At 44.6% G+C, this 18,268-nt stretch overlaps 1 protein-coding gene across 4 annotated transcripts in view; it reads left to right on the top strand.

Moving 5' to 3' along the window:
* The window catches only part of LOC105909280 (glutamate receptor 4), an 80,195-nt gene that overhangs the window by 39,920 nt on the left and 22,007 nt on the right, over positions 1-18,268 (top strand). For all 4 annotated transcript variants that reach the window (XM_031573102.2, XM_012837895.3, XM_031573103.2 and 1 more), the window contains exons 5-11: positions 80-133; positions 1,432-1,590; positions 3,628-3,795; positions 4,046-4,150; positions 4,398-4,508; positions 9,325-9,531; positions 11,526-11,920. In XM_031573102.2, the coding sequence (XP_031428962.1) occupies positions 80-133; positions 1,432-1,590; positions 3,628-3,795; positions 4,046-4,150; positions 4,398-4,508; positions 9,325-9,531; positions 11,526-11,920 (1,199 nt within the window). The remainder of the gene's footprint in view (positions 1-79; positions 134-1,431; positions 1,591-3,627; positions 3,796-4,045; positions 4,151-4,397; positions 4,509-9,324; positions 9,532-11,525; positions 11,921-18,268) is intronic.

Below are 18,268 nucleotides of genomic sequence, written 5' to 3'. Positions count from 1 at the left end.
GTCTAATACCCCCCCCCCCCCTCCTCTCCTCTCCTCTCCTCTCCTTTCTTCTCTCTCCTCTCCCCTCTTCTGTTTGCAGGTCGTCAGTGTGGGCAAGCACGTGAAGAGCTACCATTACATCATTGCCAATCTGGTACGAGGCTCCTCCTTTCCTTCATATGGTCTCCATCAGTTTTTCGACAATGCTAATACTAATGAGTGAAGACACCGCAGGTAGAGAGTCACTCTCGGTCACATCCGGCTCTGGTCATTCAGACTTTTCAGTATCTATTAACCGGCGGTCCATCACCTATGCCTTGGCTGGCGGTCCAGTTCTCTCAAGATGAGGGTGAGCTGAAAATGATGTGCAGTTGAGAACTCAGTAAAGTTAGAATATGGGTGTGTGCTGGAGGGAAGTGTGGGGGGGGGGGAGGAACGGGGAAAGAGAGGAAAAGATGATAATCCAGCGAGAGGAGAGAGAGAAATGGAGGTCGTGACGCATCAAAGGGGGGGGGGGGGGGGCATGACCTAAGGCAGGGGAATTTAAAGAGGAGAGAGGCAGAGGAAGGTGATAAAGAGGCTGAGGATTTGTGACAGTAGTGGGAATGGGTAGAGAGAGAGAGAGAGAGAGTGAGAGAGAGAGAGAGGGAGAGAGAGAGAGAGAGAGAGAGAGAGAGAGTGGGATTCGAGAGAGACAGCTTTGAGGAGAAAGTGGGATTGCGAGAAAGAGGGAGAGGGTAATAATAAGGGCACCATGTTAGGGATGAGCGGTGAGAAAATGGTTTCTCTCAATCTGTCAGGATGGCTTGTGTCTGATCCAGGAACAGGAGCCCCTCCAGCAGATTAGTCTCTGACTGTCACTCTCCCAGACATACGGAGGAAATTGCTACTTCCTGTTCTGTTCCCCCCTACCACTCTCATCACCGCTTTACGTTTTCAGTGCTGAGACTCCGTTTCTGTGATCAAGGTCACCACCTAGATTGGCCCTGCGATTCTAATCAAAGAGAAAAAAGAACACCTTGTCCCAATAGCCCCCTAAAATTGGAGGGTGACTCAAAATGTAGCCAAGGGTTCAGATCCATCCAAAGGAGTGCAAGGCTGTGGGTGGGTGTGTTATTTCATCCTTCAGGCCCTGAAAGATGGAGTCGAGCCAAAATAACCCACATCCAAGACCTGTTGTTTTTTGAAGAATGTCTCACTCATCTTAGTTATAGAAAAATATTATGATTAATTAGCAATACAGTAATTGGAATATATTGATCTTTCCATATGTATCTCTTTGGATCATACACATACAATCACACACACACACACACACACACACACACGCACACGCACACGCACACGCACACGCACTCGCACGCGCACGCGCACGCACACACACACACACACACACACACACACACACACCATCCTCTCACTCTCCCCTCTCTGTTCCTTCGTTACCCCCAGGGCTTCAAGGATATCTCCCTGGAGCGCTTCATGCACGGCGGGGCCAACGTAACAGGCTTCCAGCTGGTGGACTTCAGCAAGCCCATGGTCATCAAGCTCATGCAGCGCTGGAACAAGCTGGACCAGAGGGAGTACCCGGGATCAGACAGCCCACCGAAGGTAATCTCCCAGCCCCCAGCCACAGTCCCAGGGTCTCAGGGTCTCAGGGCACATGGTCCTCGCTGACGCCTGGGAATTCTCAGCGGTTGATCAGGCTTTACCTGGCATGCTGTCCTTTGCAGTTTTGTGGAGGAGGTCTTAAAGGGGTTAAGTGTTAGGGGAGATCATTAGCCGCACAAAGATTTTTGGGGTGTGGTGTTTTGAGTGGTAGGCACGAGAGGTTGTTTCTAGCCAATTACAGAACTGTATCCAGGGATGGAGAACCTTGGAGAATCCAATCCAATCACGGACGCTGATTCTGCTTCAAGAATCATGTTGGGAGCCAATGGCGGGCTACCTGGGGGAGGGGTTGTCACGGCGGAATCCTCTTTGATGGGAGCCGGTTCAGTCCCCTGTCATGGTGCTTTAGCCACTCCGAGTGTGACAGGAGGAGGTTGCAGCAGCACCTTAGCCAATCAGGGTGTGACAAGCCAATGCAGCAGCCACGCTTTAGCCAATCAGAGTGTGACCGATGAGAAGGACCAGTGGACAACCATGAAGCGGAGAGTGGGAAGCCGCCGCAGAACAAGGCCAACGACTGAAAGCTTAAGTTTCAAGTACCGAGGGCTTAACAAACAGTGTTTTCGCTGAGGGCTTAATTGAAGTACATTCCAACAAACTCAAAAAGCCTTTGAGCAGATATACTCTATGTCAAATTGAAGGTCTCATAACATGCATTTTCAAGCCTGTCCCACACAACAACAAAAAAGAAATGAAATAGGACTATTTTCTTGAATTTTTCAAAGAAAAAATTAAATAAATATGCCCTGTCTTTTTTGTCAGGGAGTATGTGTGTGTTCGGTGTGTGTGTGTGTGTGGGTGTGTGTATGCGTGTGTGTGTGTGTGTGTGTGTGTGTGTGTGTGTGTCTCAGCTGCGAGAGAGCAGGCCCTATGTTTTTCCTGTCATTTGAGTCCATTCTAATCTGCTCAGTGCTGTCACATGTGGTTCACCCGCTGCTTCCAGCCCTGTCGGCTCCAAGAGGGGTATTTACCCGTACAATACCTCTCATCTCTCTCTCTCTCTCTCTTCTCTCTCTCCCTCTTTCTTTCTCTCTTTCTTTTCCCTATTTCACTTTTCTCTCTCCCCCTCTGATTTGTTTCTGCCTCATTCACTGCCCCCCCCTCCTCCTCCTCCTCCTCCTCCTCCTCCTCCTTCTTCTGCTGCTGCTCTCCCATCATGCCCTCTGTTTTCTTTCTGTAAGTGCCTTTCATTATCTCTTTTACTCATTTTCTCCCTTATTTCTCACAGGCTTCCACTTCAGTTCACCATGTCTTCTCCCTCTCATTCTCTCTCTCTCTCTCTCTCTCTCTCTCTCTTTCTCGTTCTCTCTCCACCACCTCTCACACACACATACGCAAACACACTGATACAGCACACACTCACACACACACACACACACACACACACACACACACACACACACACACACTAAGAACTTGACTCCCTCCCTCTCCTCAACTCTGCTCCCTCCCCTTTGTTTTGCTACATCAATACCACAGAGGTCTTTAACAGTTGTTATTGATCTGGAGTCAGATTCTGTTGCACAGTGCATATATTAGCTGTAAACACAGCCTCCTGCGTATTATATATTCATTAAGTGGGAAGCAGCGCCTCAGAGTGGGTTTGGGGCCTGAACCACCTCGCTCCACTGCAGTGCCCTGACATTTACAGAGACTAACCACTGATGATAGAGAATCATTACCGTAATTATTGTATGATGATGTCCTACTAGAAGGGGCCAGTGGGGTATAAATTGGACACCTGTTGTAATAATGAATTCGTATCGTATTGTACCGACATTTTATTTTCCCTCGAAGTCTGTACGGTTTTCTAATGTTTTAATATTCAGATTATTGATTGTTATTCAATAGCAGAATCACTAATTAGGTGATTCTGATTCTGACACTTTTTTTTCCAATAAATCAACAATTTAGTCTTGTCAATCATGTGAACATCCTAGCAACACACATGATCTTTTCCTATGTCCTCCTTTGCAGTACACTTCCTCTTTGACCTATGATGGAGTGCTGGTGATGTCAGAGGCATTCCGGAACCTCCGCCGGCAGAAGATTGACATCTCTCGGCGAGGGAACGCCGGGGACTGCCTGGCAAATCCGGCAGCCCCTTGGAACCAGGGGATTGATATGGAGCGCACCCTTAAACAGGTGAGAGAGAGAGAGGTTCTGCCTGTGAGTCATCTCCGAGAAAGTAACTACATATGCATGAACATATGATGAAATATACACAGTATAACAATATTATATATTCTATTCAACACTTTTAGTACATTGTCAGTACAAGAATACAGTTTTGCTTTATTAATGTGATCATCAGTAAACAGTCAGGTTTCAGGTTTCATACAGGTGGCCATAATGTCTTCTCATCAGTGGTCTTCTCGTTGTTCTGTTTGCCCAGGTGCGCATCCAAGGTCTGACGGGCAACATTCAGTTTGACCACTACGGGCGCAGAGTCAACTACACCATGGACGTGTTTGAGCTGAAGAGCAATGGCCCACGGAAGGTAAGTGTTGCCCTGGTGGGGCTTGTAGTAAGAAAAAGCAAACCTGCACACATGGATGACAGGGATGCCCTGTCAGGGTCCATAAATATGTTATGTACACAATACAGAGTTTGTGTACATATGCTATATGAGCCCATATCCTCAGAAATTCACACACCAGCCTGTAGCATAATGAGATAATGATATTTGATAATATAATGATATTTGTGCCTCTCACAAAGTGCGCATATGTACTCCACACTGACAGATTGGCTACTGGAACGACAACGACAAGCTGGTGCTGGTCCAGAACGAGCCGCTCTCGTCCAACGACAGCTCTGGCATCGAGAACCGCACTGTCATCGTGACCACCATCATGGTAACGTATCCTCAGGTTCCTCCCTCTCTCTCCCTCTCCAGCACTCTCTCTCTCTCCCTCTCCCTCTCTCTCCCTCTCCAGCTCTCTCTCTCTCTCCCTCACTCTCTCCCTCCCTCAGCGGTGCTCTAATCATGTGTTGTCAGAGCTATGTTCTTCTCAGTGAGCCCTGTGTGTGTCTTATGAAGTCACAGGCCCCGCTGGAGAAGCCTTCGTCTTTAGTGTGGACGAGCAGAGGCAGTGTTCCAGAACGCAGGCAGGGGCGGAGGGATGTGTGTGTGTGTGTGTGTGTGTGTGTGTGTGTGTGTGTGTGTGTGTGTGGAGGGGGAGGGGTGGGTGGTGGTGGAGGAGAATAGAGGAGGAGTGGGAATGGAAGTGTATTGATCCCAGAGACGAGAGGCAAGGCGATCAATCAGCCGAGCCACAAGTGTAATGGCAGCGATGCAATCTAAAAAAGATACCCGCGCAGACATTTATGTGTCTGCAGAGTCCCAGAAACGGGCCTTTCATGAGCTTTATTATCAACCATAATGGAAATTATAACTGTGGTGTTGCGTTGTTTGCGCCATAAACTCTGTTGCAAATTCTCTGTCTAGTCTAGGGGGAATATTTTAAAGAAGTGAGGATTTTTATATTTTCTTTCATCAGAAGTGCACTGTGTTGGCCAAATGTTGTGTTTCTTTTTGTGTTGTTACTCTCTTGCTGTTGTTTTGTTTTGTGTTCCACAAGATGAAAGAGTGTTCCTGTCCTCTCTGTCATGTTGAATTGAAGACTGTGCCCCCCTCCCTCTCTTTCTCTCTTAATGAACTGTGTATTTAAAAAGGCGATGGAGAATTATACCTCAGCCACCTCCTCCTCTCTCCAGCCCCTGGCGAAGAAACCCTTGTTAAGGCACTGAGGCACGTGAAGACAAGGACAGACAGACAGACAGACAGACAGACAGACAGAAGGCAGAGCTGGGAGCTCAAAACTCCTAAAGACTCTTTAGGGACTCTTTATGTCTGACTCGCTCAATGGGGACATGCCCCCCAAAGGACTGAGATATTTTGCACACCTGTTTTTTTAGTTTGATGTGTGTGTGTTTTACGTTCTCTTGTCCAAAAAGACTAACAAAGACAACTGTGAAATTGTATGCGAGTGAGAGAGAGCGAGTGTGTGTGTGGGGGACAAAGGTTATCACTCGATGGTCTAACCTTTCATTTACATTCTTTGTGTTTCCTCTAACTCTTGCTTCAACAAGAAAATCTTTAGTTATAGTTTGGAATCAAGTCTTGAATGTATTGTCTTGTAATATACTATAATAGCGGCACAATAAGAGAATGTCTAAAGATGAAGGAAATACTCATTTAGTTCTAGATTGGCGTTAAAGTCTTAGTGTTTAGCAGCGCATCTGCTTTGTCCTAAGAAGTAGTTAATTTGCTATGCCAAAGAGCCAAATGGTCCCCTGTCCCCTGTCCCCTGTCCCCTGTCCCCTGTCCTGGGCACAGCTGAGTGACCCTGGCATTGAGCGGGGAAAAGGTGTCATAATGCAGATGGGCATAACCTTGGCCAGACGTGCAGCGGCATCACCAGCAGTCAGCTTCACGTGTTGGCAAGACACTAACACGACTAAGTGTTACTTTTCTCTGATGACTTGATGTAATGAGGCTAGTACAGGATTACAGATGCGTGTTCTCTACTGTTTGTATTTCTCTCTCTCTCTCTCTCTCTCTTTCTATCTCTCTCTCTCTCTCTCTTTCTCTTTCTATCTCCTTGTCACTGGTTCATGCCTCAAAGTGTGAGAGGAGAGAAAAGCTTAGGCTGAAAGCTGAATACACAGCCAGCCATGCAGAAGTGTTAGTCACTCTTTGGCTGGGCAATGATATCTTACGGGACACAGACTCACAGCTGCATCTGACACGCTTAACATGGGCCACACTTACATGCGACGAGATAGACGTCTCATGACCAATCATCCACCACTGTACTGCTACAGGATTGGGAAGCCCTGAAGTGTACATCACACACACACAAAGCATCTCTTACCCTCACACGCATTCACATACAGAAAGTTGCGTGTCGAGTGTATTGATACGTCTCGACGAGGCCAGTGGTAAGGCTGTGGGCTTTGAGCCGTCGATAATGAGCGCAGCGGCTCGTGTGCACATGGCACCAGGAATGTGGCTGTTTGAGCCGTAATGGCTGATTGCTGTAATTAGCATGTGTGGATGTGGCCATGTCGCCCACCACGTGTTAGCTCCATGTGAGGATCGTTGGGAGTGGCCCCAAGGACACGACTGTGTTTATTCCGCGCCATGACACAGATATAAGGGCCCCCCGTACCCTGCCAGCCCTGCTAGTCAAAGGTGATTACCCCACCGCAAAAAAGAAATGCCCAGACAGCGTGGCAGGACATACACTGATATAATCACCATGTCTTCCTCCACCTCCACAGAGATGTGTTCTCAGTGGGGCTGGGAGGGCAGAAAATACGACTTATAATTAACAGGTGAACATTAAATATACATCGAATCTTGCCATAATGTGCAAGACTATTGGTGCAATTAATATAGCAGATGTACCGTGTGGCATAATGTGTTCAACAAGACAGCCAAGCTCTCAAAGTAAATGGGGGTGAATATAAAAGGCCAATACGGTAGTTTTGCAAGTGCCATAAAAATTGAATCTGAAAATGCAGGTTATTTTTTTTATCGCAGAGTTGAACATCATCAACAAAGCTCACCGTAGAGGACCTGTCATCAGTCTCCTTTGAATTTGGTGCATTGTCCTTTAATAACAGATGACTACTCTGTCGATGCCTCAGTAAAGTCCGTGAAAAAAGTAAAAGAGCACAGTGAGGACACCCTGTCCCCTCTTGAAACCAGTCAGTCCAGCTATTGCCGAAGCCCCTCCATCCCCATTCAGTATTTGCACATATTAGTCATGCCTTTGGGGGCAGCGGGGAGCTGTACATGGCTCTTAATCGCTGTTGTTGGGGAGAGAGCTCCTTTATTGCAGAGTGCCCCCATGCCTCAGCTTCCTGCTCATTAGACGACTGATGGTGTCTTTTTTTTCCCTCTCCCTTTTCTTCTGCTCTTGTTCTCCTTTCATGTCTTATCGTCGCGAGCCATGTGTCTCTACAAAGACGCCACCTGCTCTCTCTTCCTCCGTCTCCCAGCGTTTGTGATGCGCCTCCAGAGTTGCCAAGCGCTGGGCCACACCGGAGAACATTAGATCCCTTTTACACGAGCAATGGCTTAGAGAGCTGTGCTTTGGGAAAACACAGAGGCCGGGTTCCCTTGGCATTGCCCAGGCAACATAGTTTCTCTCCTGGCATTTAGCTCAGTGGTTAAACACACAACTTCATTATTCCGAGCGAGCGAGTTAATGACTTTATGTGTTTAGGAGTATTACTCATCTTTAGAATTATGCGAGAGGTCAATCTAGGCAACAATAACGGAAAGTTAGAACATTAAATCATAAGTCCCCTTACATAAACACACTACTGGTTAACTGATTCCCCAGAAATCTGTAACTACTGTTTTTTTACTTCTGTTATGTCATTTATGCTGTAACTGGTTATTGTTTCGCAGAGGCTGCTAGAGAACAAGCAATAGGTTTTAAAATATTTACAATACCCGACAATAAGTCACAATTTAGATTAACGTTCACCGAGAAGGTGCACATATCTACTCCGTGGGAGTTTTGAACTTTTGAGCAGATCTAAAGATATGTTGTCTTTTTAGGTCTGGAAAAAATGTGTGTCGATGTCAAATTCATGTTAATATGTACATAGATGTGTCTCTTGTTGTGAGAAATAAATGTTGTTCATTCCAATTCTTTTTGTACAGTATGATTTAACCTTTGTGGATGTGACATTTAAAAGAGATTTCCAGAGACACATCGCCTGAAACAGATTTGAATCTAATGTGGTACTCACTATTACCCTTGTATGTTCATACTACATTTTATTCTGGGTTTGGCTTTTCATAATTGCTCCAGTCGCTGATGTTAACCAGTGACCTTAATCAAGAGACCCATTCTAAAACAACTACAGGCCTTAGATTTACTGCGATGTCAATGTGTTTGTCTTTTGTAAAATATATCTGTAAAACCATGTTTTGCCATGTATAAAATACATTGTATCCCCCCTACCCCCCACCCCCCCAACAAAAATGCAAGTCAAGGCTTCTGCCTGTCTATGATGTTCAAGCACTCAATGCATTTAAAGCCCACTTCTTTATCTTGTCTGTGTGTTAAGCCTATTTAATTGGACTTGGAAAACTTTCAACTCCAGGTACTGTAATACCCAGGGGTCCATTTGATTTGAATTTAAAAGCAGTCAATTCCAACCGCCAATCACGGCACAAATGCTGATGCAGCCCTCTTTGCCTGCTGCCCATGTTTAAATGCATTTAAAGTGTATTTGGCTGGATGAAAACAAGAGCATTAAAGCTCAATGCCTGCCTACTGATGCGTGCACCACTGATCCATGTATGGTTGGAAAGTACTGCTGGTGGGGTATTCAAGCCTCAACAATAATAAAAAAAGAAGCCTCCAATTACTTATAAACTTAGCTTAGCAGCAGGGTTCTTATAAGAGGAAACATGAAAAATCAATAATGGATGACTTCAGAGGATGACTGCAAGGGATGTGTAGTTGCCCTTGTGTGTATCTTTGATCTAGGAGTTCTCACTGTCTTGAGGGATTTCTCAATGCTTAGCTGCTCAGGTGTGGATTTGTTGATGTGGTGTAGTTGTTCGGTGGTCGGTTTGACTGTTCCCCCCCACCGTCTCTCTCTCTCTCTCTCTCTCTCTCTGTGCCTCCCTGGGTGCTGCAGGAGGGGCCGTACGTGATGCTGAAGAAGAACTGGGAGCTCTACGAGGGGAACGACCGCTACGAGGGCTACTGCGTGGACCTGGCCGCCGAGATTGCCAAGCACATCGGCATCAAGTACAAGATAGCCATCGTTCCCGACGGGAAGTACGGAGCCAGGGACCCGGAGACGAAGATCTGGAACGGAATGGTTGGGGAGCTGGTGTATGGGGTAAGGAGCCAAGGAACTGTCAAACGCAGAAAAGGTTAGAGGTTAGAATTTGATAGACATCACCATCGTCTAGAATGTCTACACAAACACGAGCAGACCAAGAGGGCGTAACCTTCATAGCACATGCCATTTAAGCACAGGGAAGAGATATTCCTCAGAATGTCTATAAGGCCAGAGTTTTCACACAGACATGGATCACATGCGCTAACATGATAAAAGGCCTGTACACAGGACCCGATAAAGAATGACAGCTGGAAAATTACAAATGTTTGCATAAAACTTTGTGGACCACTACAAGATCTACAATGATAGCAGATGCTAGATGAGGTTCAAAGAGCTTTGTTCCTTCAGCTTTTAACTGACGAATAGAAGTGGTTTTGCTATGCTCAGCAGTAATAACCAGATACCGCTCAGACCAATAATCCCCACAATTTAATAAACCAATAAAACTTTACAGTGATCTACGGCTATTAATATCAAGACACCTCCGATTTTTACATAAAGCTAACATTGTGGGTGTTTGGCTGTGTCATGCCCTCCCTTGCACGGGTGAAACAGAATGATTGCTGGGTAGTTTAGAGATTGCTCCTATCCAGCCTGAATGGCTTGAATTGCCACCCCTAAATAAATTGTGCCTCTAAATAGATAGAGGTCTGCCCAGACATACTCTGTGTTTAGCATGTCACAGGATGAACATCTAACGAAACCGCCTGCGGCCACACTTTCGCTGCTGATATTTACAGATCAATCTCCTCTAGGCAGCCATTTGCTTTCCAGCTTTAAGCTTTTGGATTCCATTTGCAGGCCAAGGTTACACGGGAACAGAGTGCTGGGTGGGTGTTATTTGTCCATTGCCATTGAGAAGTGCTGTAACAAAATGTCTGCCTGAATATGATGCTTCAGCTGCTGTAGTCATTCAAAATGTATGTTTCTGCTCTTTCAAAACAGAAAGACTTTCTTAATGGTCCATGCAATGTGTCATGTAATATGTCATGCAATATGTCATGCCAATGTTCCAGTGATAAAATAAGTCTACATTAGTTGAAAACAGGGATTATTCCAGTATGGAGAAAGGAACATTGTGTTATGGTCACAGTCGCTGGTTCTGAATGGGTGAATTAACCTTCCTGGGAATGTTGGATCTTTGATATTTCTTATCATGCAAAGTCATGGTCCAGGCAGTTCCAGGAAATGAAGCATAATTCCTCTCTCACCCAATCTCTCGCGCTCTTTCTTGTTGATTTCCGCTGCCTCCAGTGTGATTTATATTCCAGCGGGTTGGCCCCCGTGACTTTGAATCGCTTACATTTGCATTTGCTTTCTATTTCCAGCCACAACGGGAAGCCACATTTTAAATGTCTAAATTGTTTGATTTGATTTTGCTCCTGAAATCTCTTCTCCTAAGTCAATATATCTAGGTCTGACAAATCATGATTATAACTGCAAATTAATTTACTGACTGTTTCAATCACTGACATTTTCATGGATATTGGGTGGGCAGAAAATTCAGATTTTATACAGTTATCTTTCAAGTTACCTATGCTGACAAAAATATCACAGCATAAGAGATAGCCACATAATCTTGGAAATAAACAGCTATTTGCATTCTGTTTTGTTTCTTTATTGTTGTACATTCAATTTGACATTTACATTCACATTTAGTCATTTAGCAGACGCTTTTATCCGAAGCGACGTACAAGGGAGAGAACAATCAAGCTACGAGCAATAGAGACCTAGTGTAACAATAAATACTATTTTAAATAAGAAATAGAAAAAAGTGCAGGAATGTAACTACTGTAAGCGCAACTTAAGTACTAGCACAAGTGCAAGTTAAGAGGGGAGGTGCTCTCTGAAGTGTTGGGTCTTCAATACTTCAATACTTAAATACTTAGCAAACTTGTTTCATGTTCAGTAAAAATTTGCTCACACTCAGTAATCAAAGTGTCTGTTGTACTTTTGGATCTGAAGACCCTCCTGTTCTTTCTCCCTATCAGAGAGCCGAGATTGCTGTGGCCCCACTGACCATCACTCTTGTGCGTGAGGAGGTGATCGACTTCTCTAAGCCCTTCATGAGTCTGGGCATCTCCATCATGATCAAGAAGCCCCAGAAGTCCAAGCCCGGCGTCTTCTCCTTCCTGGACCCGCTGGCGTATGAGATCTGGATGTGTATCGTGTTCGCCTACATCGGTGTGAGCGTGGTGCTGTTCCTGGTGAGCCGCTTCAGCCCCTACGAGTGGCACACGGAGGAGCCAGAGGAGGGCACAGAAGGAGGCGGAGGTGGAGGCGGAGGCGGGCCCACCGACCAGCCGCCGAACGAGTTTGGCATCTTCAACAGCCTGTGGTTCTCCCTGGGGGCCTTCATGCAGCAAGGCTGTGACATCTCACCCAGGTGAGTGGGGACTGTGTGGGCAGAACTGCTGTAGAGCTTTTTTGTCCTTGCGGTTGCCGCAATGTTAAATTACAGTAAGGCTTTCAGGTCCCACGGTTCAGGTGGTAATATATATTGCTTTCATGTGGAAAATTGTTGTGTTTAGGGGGTTGCATTGCATCACAAATGTGAAGTGATTTCACGGTGAAAAAAAGACCTATATAGTTTAGAAACAATTTGGTCACTTCATTCCGTAGTGGCTCTGAGCATTTTGGGATTATCTGAATTGGAACTGAAGGGTGATACAAATTTTAAATTAGCTTGTTTCAGAAAAGGCTGAATCATTTGTACTTGGCTTTTGTGATTCAATCCCCCTGACAGATAGCAGCATGGAATAAGGTCCTGCTTTGCTCTGTGTGTGTGTGTCTTGGAGAAGCGTCTGCATTTCTGCTACATATTGCATTTTTACGGTCAGGAGCATTTTGGTCGGTATAAAATTTTAATGTTCCAAGCAGGGGGAGAGAAAAAAAAATCTATTTTTAGAATATTTATGAGAATGTGGCATTTTATTATTGATAACCCCAGAAAACCTTTGAATCGTAGAAATTAGCACTGCTACAGAAAGAAAACAGCAAAAACTAGAGGTGTGTTTCTGCAAGAAAGGATCGCTAAAGCTTGCCCAGCAAAAGACACAGCCCTACAGTAATTAAATAATCTGGAACACTTGAGCATACTGCACACAGTAGGCTTCATGATTAATGAAACAGTATTCATAACGAGTTGACAGAGTTAATTTGCTGTCTGCAATAAGCTACATTACTTAAGCAGATCAGAGAATTTTTTTTATCATCGGCCCATTTATTCAGTTCAAGGTCTAAGGTGTTAAAAGACTAGGGTTAGTGTTACAAAATTCTACCCATCATCCATGCTTTAAGTTTAAAGAATGTCTGCTGGTACAATAAGTGTAAATGAAAGTTGGAAAATCAGAACATTTAAATGGATGTGGCAGATTTATCCAATAATACGCTGAGCGGCTAAAGAATGACATATTTGTATGCACGCAGCATGGCTGCAGATGTGGAAGACATGGCTTCATGCCCTTCTGATTCTAAGAAATGAAGCCAAAGTCGCTTTGCCAGAGTTTGCGCATTAGAGACGAGAGTCGAAATCAGTTACACCCAATTACTTAAAATAGAAATCACGTACGTCTACTAATGCGGTAGACCAGGGTGCAGCGTGTTTCAGACGGTCTTCACTGAACTTGCAGCAATGACTGAACGAACAAAGTAACATTATATGGTAATACTGACTGTGTGCTGACGATGATAACTTTATGTTTCAGTTGAAAACTCGTAGCTACTGGCGCAGAAAGGTCCTGCAGTGCAGCGGATTAAAACATTATTATTAAAACATTAGACTTACGGAAAAAGCTGCGAAGAACTTTACACAGAGGGTCTGTTACTACAGCCAACAGCACAACAGGACATGACTGTTTAACAGGTCATTTAACAGTTACAAGAAATTATAAAACAATGGTAGGTTAAGCTCAAGGTCTAAATTGTTAAAAAAAACTCTTAAAGAAAAGAAATTCACATATACAATTAAAAACGAGGTGTGGCATCATATGCTGCCCTTTACCTGTTGATTATAGTAGGTTGTTGTTGTGTAACCAGTTTATTTATTGTAAAGAATAAACTCAGATTTGTGAAACTGTAAACAATTCTTAATGTGCCTTTGGGTTGATGTTAGATTTGAAATAATCACATTGGTAGCCGCAACAGCAAACATAGCCTGGCCCCACTGACCGACATACAAAATCAGAGTCAGAGCGGTGTCGATATCTCAAAAGCACTAGGAGCAGAACGTGTGAAATGAAGAAGAAAAAAGAAACAAAAGTCCAGGCGACAAGTGTCGCTCGACAAAAAAACCTTGTGGTCAACAGATGTCACGACGCTGTAGGCTTTCATAGTCCTGCAGCAGCGACAAAATGGCCTCTGTACCTGCAGATCAGTGCTGTTGTGCATAGGGTTCCTATGCACAACAGATTTGCTCATATCATGTTATTGTCTATACTCTTCATTGGCTACGTTACTTCTTCAGCGATATAATCTAAGGACAATTGGAGAGATAGTTTCTCCACTCTCCCCTTCATCCTTTTTTTGCTTTATTCTGTCTGTCAGAAACACAAAACAGACACACAATTTTCGGTTGAGCGGGTGGCTATTTACATTCATATCCATTTACTTTAACTGGCCACTAGTAAAGTTAATTAGCTATTTTAATGTTTCTGTAACTGTTACCGATAAAGTTAGCTGACTTTAGTTAACGTTACTCACCTGTCCCTGAGCACCTTCCAGAATGTGGAACTTTGAGTTGCTAACCGATCAGACAACGTCTATGTGGCAGGCTCTGCGACAACCTAGCAGACATAAAATGTCGTCTCTTTGACGAATTATTTTGTAGAGCAATACTGGTTGCCTGGACTGTGAATTGGCCTTCACGCAATCACACTAAAAAGAAGACTTAAGAAGAACCGTACACTAATAAAGAAAAACTTGCTTCACAATGCTGTGTGATTTAGCAATCACGCTAAAAAGCATAGAAATCCCACTCTCTGCATGGACATGCTGCAGAGCACTGAGGGAGAGCGAAATTCCCAACATGGTCAAGGACATGTGCATGGTTCAGCGTAACAAAGAAAGTGAAAGCCATCCGAAGGGATTTCGCATTTTGTGCAGCACTATGTGCCAATCAGAGTGGCTTGGCAGCGGGGACGCTGGCAGCCGGGAGCTCATAAAATGTTCATTTTCCCAGGGGGAACCGGACCGTCTTCTCCTTCAGCCGTATGTGACGGCCATAATATGGGGCTCAGTGGTATGGATGGCAGGTCACGGTATGAGGCTATCTCTCCATAGGCCTTCAGAAGGCTTGGACCCTTATGGGCCTGCTATTACTGTGCCAATAGAAAAGAGTTAATGCAACTAATAGTTCCTGCATAATTAGGTACATCTTTTAGATCTTGCAATAAATGTAATGGAGACGGTTTGACATTGGTAGCAGGGAAGTATTCCAGTGACAAATTAGATTAGATATAAACTATTTTACGTCGGTTAATTACCATCTTTTTACTCTAAATTCCCAGTATTTAGTAGCTTAAACCAAACATTTATCTATTTAATACTTGAAACATTAAGCATGTCAAAACATTTGACTGCTTTTATCTTTATGTTTGTCTTGCCAGAGCCAGTTACCTGGTACTTTAGAGCTTATACTTGACTCACTTTTACTTTATTAATACCTCAAACCTAATGGGCTGTGAGGTTGACTACCAGATTGAGATGTAAGATACTGTGCTCTGTTTGCACAGTGGTATCTCATGTCATTATGTTAGCTCTGTCTATGCTCCTCAAGAGACTTGCATGGGTTTTGGTCTTAATCATGTTAAACTCCTCATCTAATTCATATAATTAAGTCTATCGTCTCTCATGGTTGAAAGGGGTTAGGTGGGATCTCAACATTAATCACATCCATGTTTTTTTTCCATCTATTTCAAATATCGTGTGATGGAAGTAGATGTGCCTGCAGCGTTCATGCCCTTGCTCTCTGTGGAGAACATCTCATAACCGCTACACCTATAGAGCAACATGCATGTGTGTGAATATAGAGCTCCTTTTAAGCTTGTGGTCCTAAGCTCACTGAGAGAAGACAGACTGTGTTTTTGCAGCCTCTCCGGCCCCTGCCCTGATAAACACTCACTGAAGACTGACTCAAGCCAGATTAATGGAGGAGAGACACAGGTACATAGAGCAAAATAATAGAGCCTGACTAGCCTATAGCGCCTATGTGATGGCAGCTATAGCGGACCTATGATTTTGATTTAAGCAGCATAGCAGTTTTACATTTTAAGCTTTTTTTTTTTTTTTTAGGTAGAGCATTTAATTATTTGGTGCTCAATAGATGTACATCTTGTTTTATGCTCTTAATGTGATAAGAAGTGACTTTTATTTTAAGGTTGTGTCTGCCTTTTATTTGTGCATAGTTGTTTTAATCAGTAAGGTTAAGAGAGAGAGAGTTACACAAGTTGTGGGAAGCAGCACTTCCTGTGTGTGCTGTGTTTTCTGGTCGAATGGAGTCTCTGAATGTCTCTATCGGCAACATCCGTGAGTGACATTTCAAAAGCTCCACAGTTCTTCAGTGAGTGTGTCCTTGACTATCTGTTTGTGCTTGTGTATGTATGTGTGTGTGTGTGTGTGTGTGTGTGTGTGTGTGTGTGTGTGTGTGTGTGTGTGTGTGTGTGTGTGTGTGTGTGAGAGTGACTGTGTGTGTGTTTAAGTGTTTGTGTCAGACCCAGACAGAAGCAAAATCATGGCTAACCTTTATTCTCGTCAGGCTCGCTCTCATAAAAACATCAGCCAACTACTTTTTTGTTTTTCCTTTATTTAACACCCTGAATCACATATGCACAATGACTCCGGAAACTCTAATCTCAGTACAGACAACTCAAGACAGACATTTTCAGGTTGTTTACTTTATGGGTGTCCCCTTCTGGGAACCAGATGAGGTCTTGTGGCGTCACCCTGGAACAGGGGGATGCCTTTGGAGGTGATAAGACAGCTGGAAAGAGCATTACTAGGAGGCGAATTTTTCTGGAGGTTGATGAAGCACTTCACACTCACGGGTGGCACAAACCCGAAAAAAACAGAAGTAGTTGAGGTCTCTCACTATGTAGGGCCTCTGATGGGGTAACGGGCATAATTTATGTGGATCTCCAGATATGTCCGCTAGAGTCAAACGCACCCATGATATTATGTAAAGGCCTTTTTATTTGAGGTGGGAAAGCTCTCAAACACCTGAACGTACCTGTTCACAGAGCACCATGGCCTGTTTGCTTATTCAGGTTAAAAGACACCATGACTGGCTAATGGACAGATAAAGGGCCAGGTTCTAGGAAATGTGCCGTGTGTGTGTGTGTGTGTGTGTGTGTGTGTGTGTGTGTGTGTGTGTGTGTGTGTGTGTGTGTGTGTGAGACTAGGAATGTGAAGCCTGGTCAGCAGCTTTGGACACGTACATTAGAGTGCATTAGGGAACCATATAGCGCGACACTAAAACCCTTTTAGTCGATCTCAGTCATTTATTAATGAGATGTCGCAGAGTGAGGGGTGTGCATGAATAAATTGCCACCATCTCACACTCAAAGACACACATACAGGCATACACAAACATGAACACCTTGGTTCACTCATTTCACACACACTCAAGGATACACATGAAAACACGTACACAAGCTGATCTGAACACCTATGTTCACTCTCTTTTACATACACACATACACACACACACACACACAGTCAAGGACATACAGACTCACCCCTATATATTGAAGGACACACCAGTACACACATACACCACACACAGTTATTCATTAACATGATGCCAGCACAGGTGTACCGAAATGAGTGACTGGTGAAAGTTGGCGCTTGTCAGTGAAGCTGCCAGTGGCCGTGTGTGTTGAAGGGTGGAATTGCCAGCTGCGGTAAATTGATTTTCCATCGTCATGACCAGTTTGGGGCAAGAGAAGGGTGTGAGCACGATGAAGAGAGACAGGGAGATTTGTCTTCCCATTTCCCGGTTCTCTCTCCTCTCTTTCCTCATCCTCTCCTCCATTCATTCACTCGGAGCCCTCCTGTTTTCCACGAGTGTGAGTGGCAGTTCCAATTCAAATAGCAGCGGAGGAAGTAGATTGCCTTTCTCTCGCCACACTTCCGCCCGGAAAAAAGTTCTTCTCCATATGACATCAAACCTCATCCGTGCTTTCCCTGCACGACACGTACAAAGGAAAAAAAAAAGACTAATTTGAAACATATCAGCTTGAGGTGCCTAACGTTTTATACATATCTCACCTTATGCAAAAACCATGAATTATGACACGTGTTTAATTCAACATGTTTAATTCAAAAGTCATCCTGTGAAGACTCTAGCCTGTGAATTTGAATGAAGTATGAAGTGCTCCTCCTCTTCGCCGTGTGTGAGCTCCACTCCGGAATAGGCTATTGCCCCTACCATCGGTCCTCGGGTTCCTCGGCTGCTCGAGTACGCCCTCCTCCCGTTTGGCCTCGGCGCGGCCCCATCTATCACCTTCCTCCACGGAGCAGGCTCATTGAACAAGCCCCTCTCAGGGTCCACGATCAGGGAGCTCCCCAGAGCATCGCCTCTCTATCCGACAGGGATCATTTAACCAGAGGGGGGTAGGGGGTGGGGTGTGTGTGGGGGTGGGGATCAGAGAGTGTACCCCAACAGTTGTCGCGCTACGGGTATTAACCGCGGAGATGAGGGCTAAAGGCAGGACTGGCATCCTGTAGCGGTGATGAA

The sequence above is a fragment of the Clupea harengus genome, chromosome 9 (assembly GCF_900700415.2).
Source record: "Clupea harengus chromosome 9, Ch_v2.0.2, whole genome shotgun sequence".
Classification (NCBI taxonomy): domain Eukaryota; kingdom Metazoa; phylum Chordata; class Actinopteri; order Clupeiformes; family Clupeidae; genus Clupea; species Clupea harengus.
This window is presented reverse-complemented; position numbering and strand designations above follow the sequence as displayed.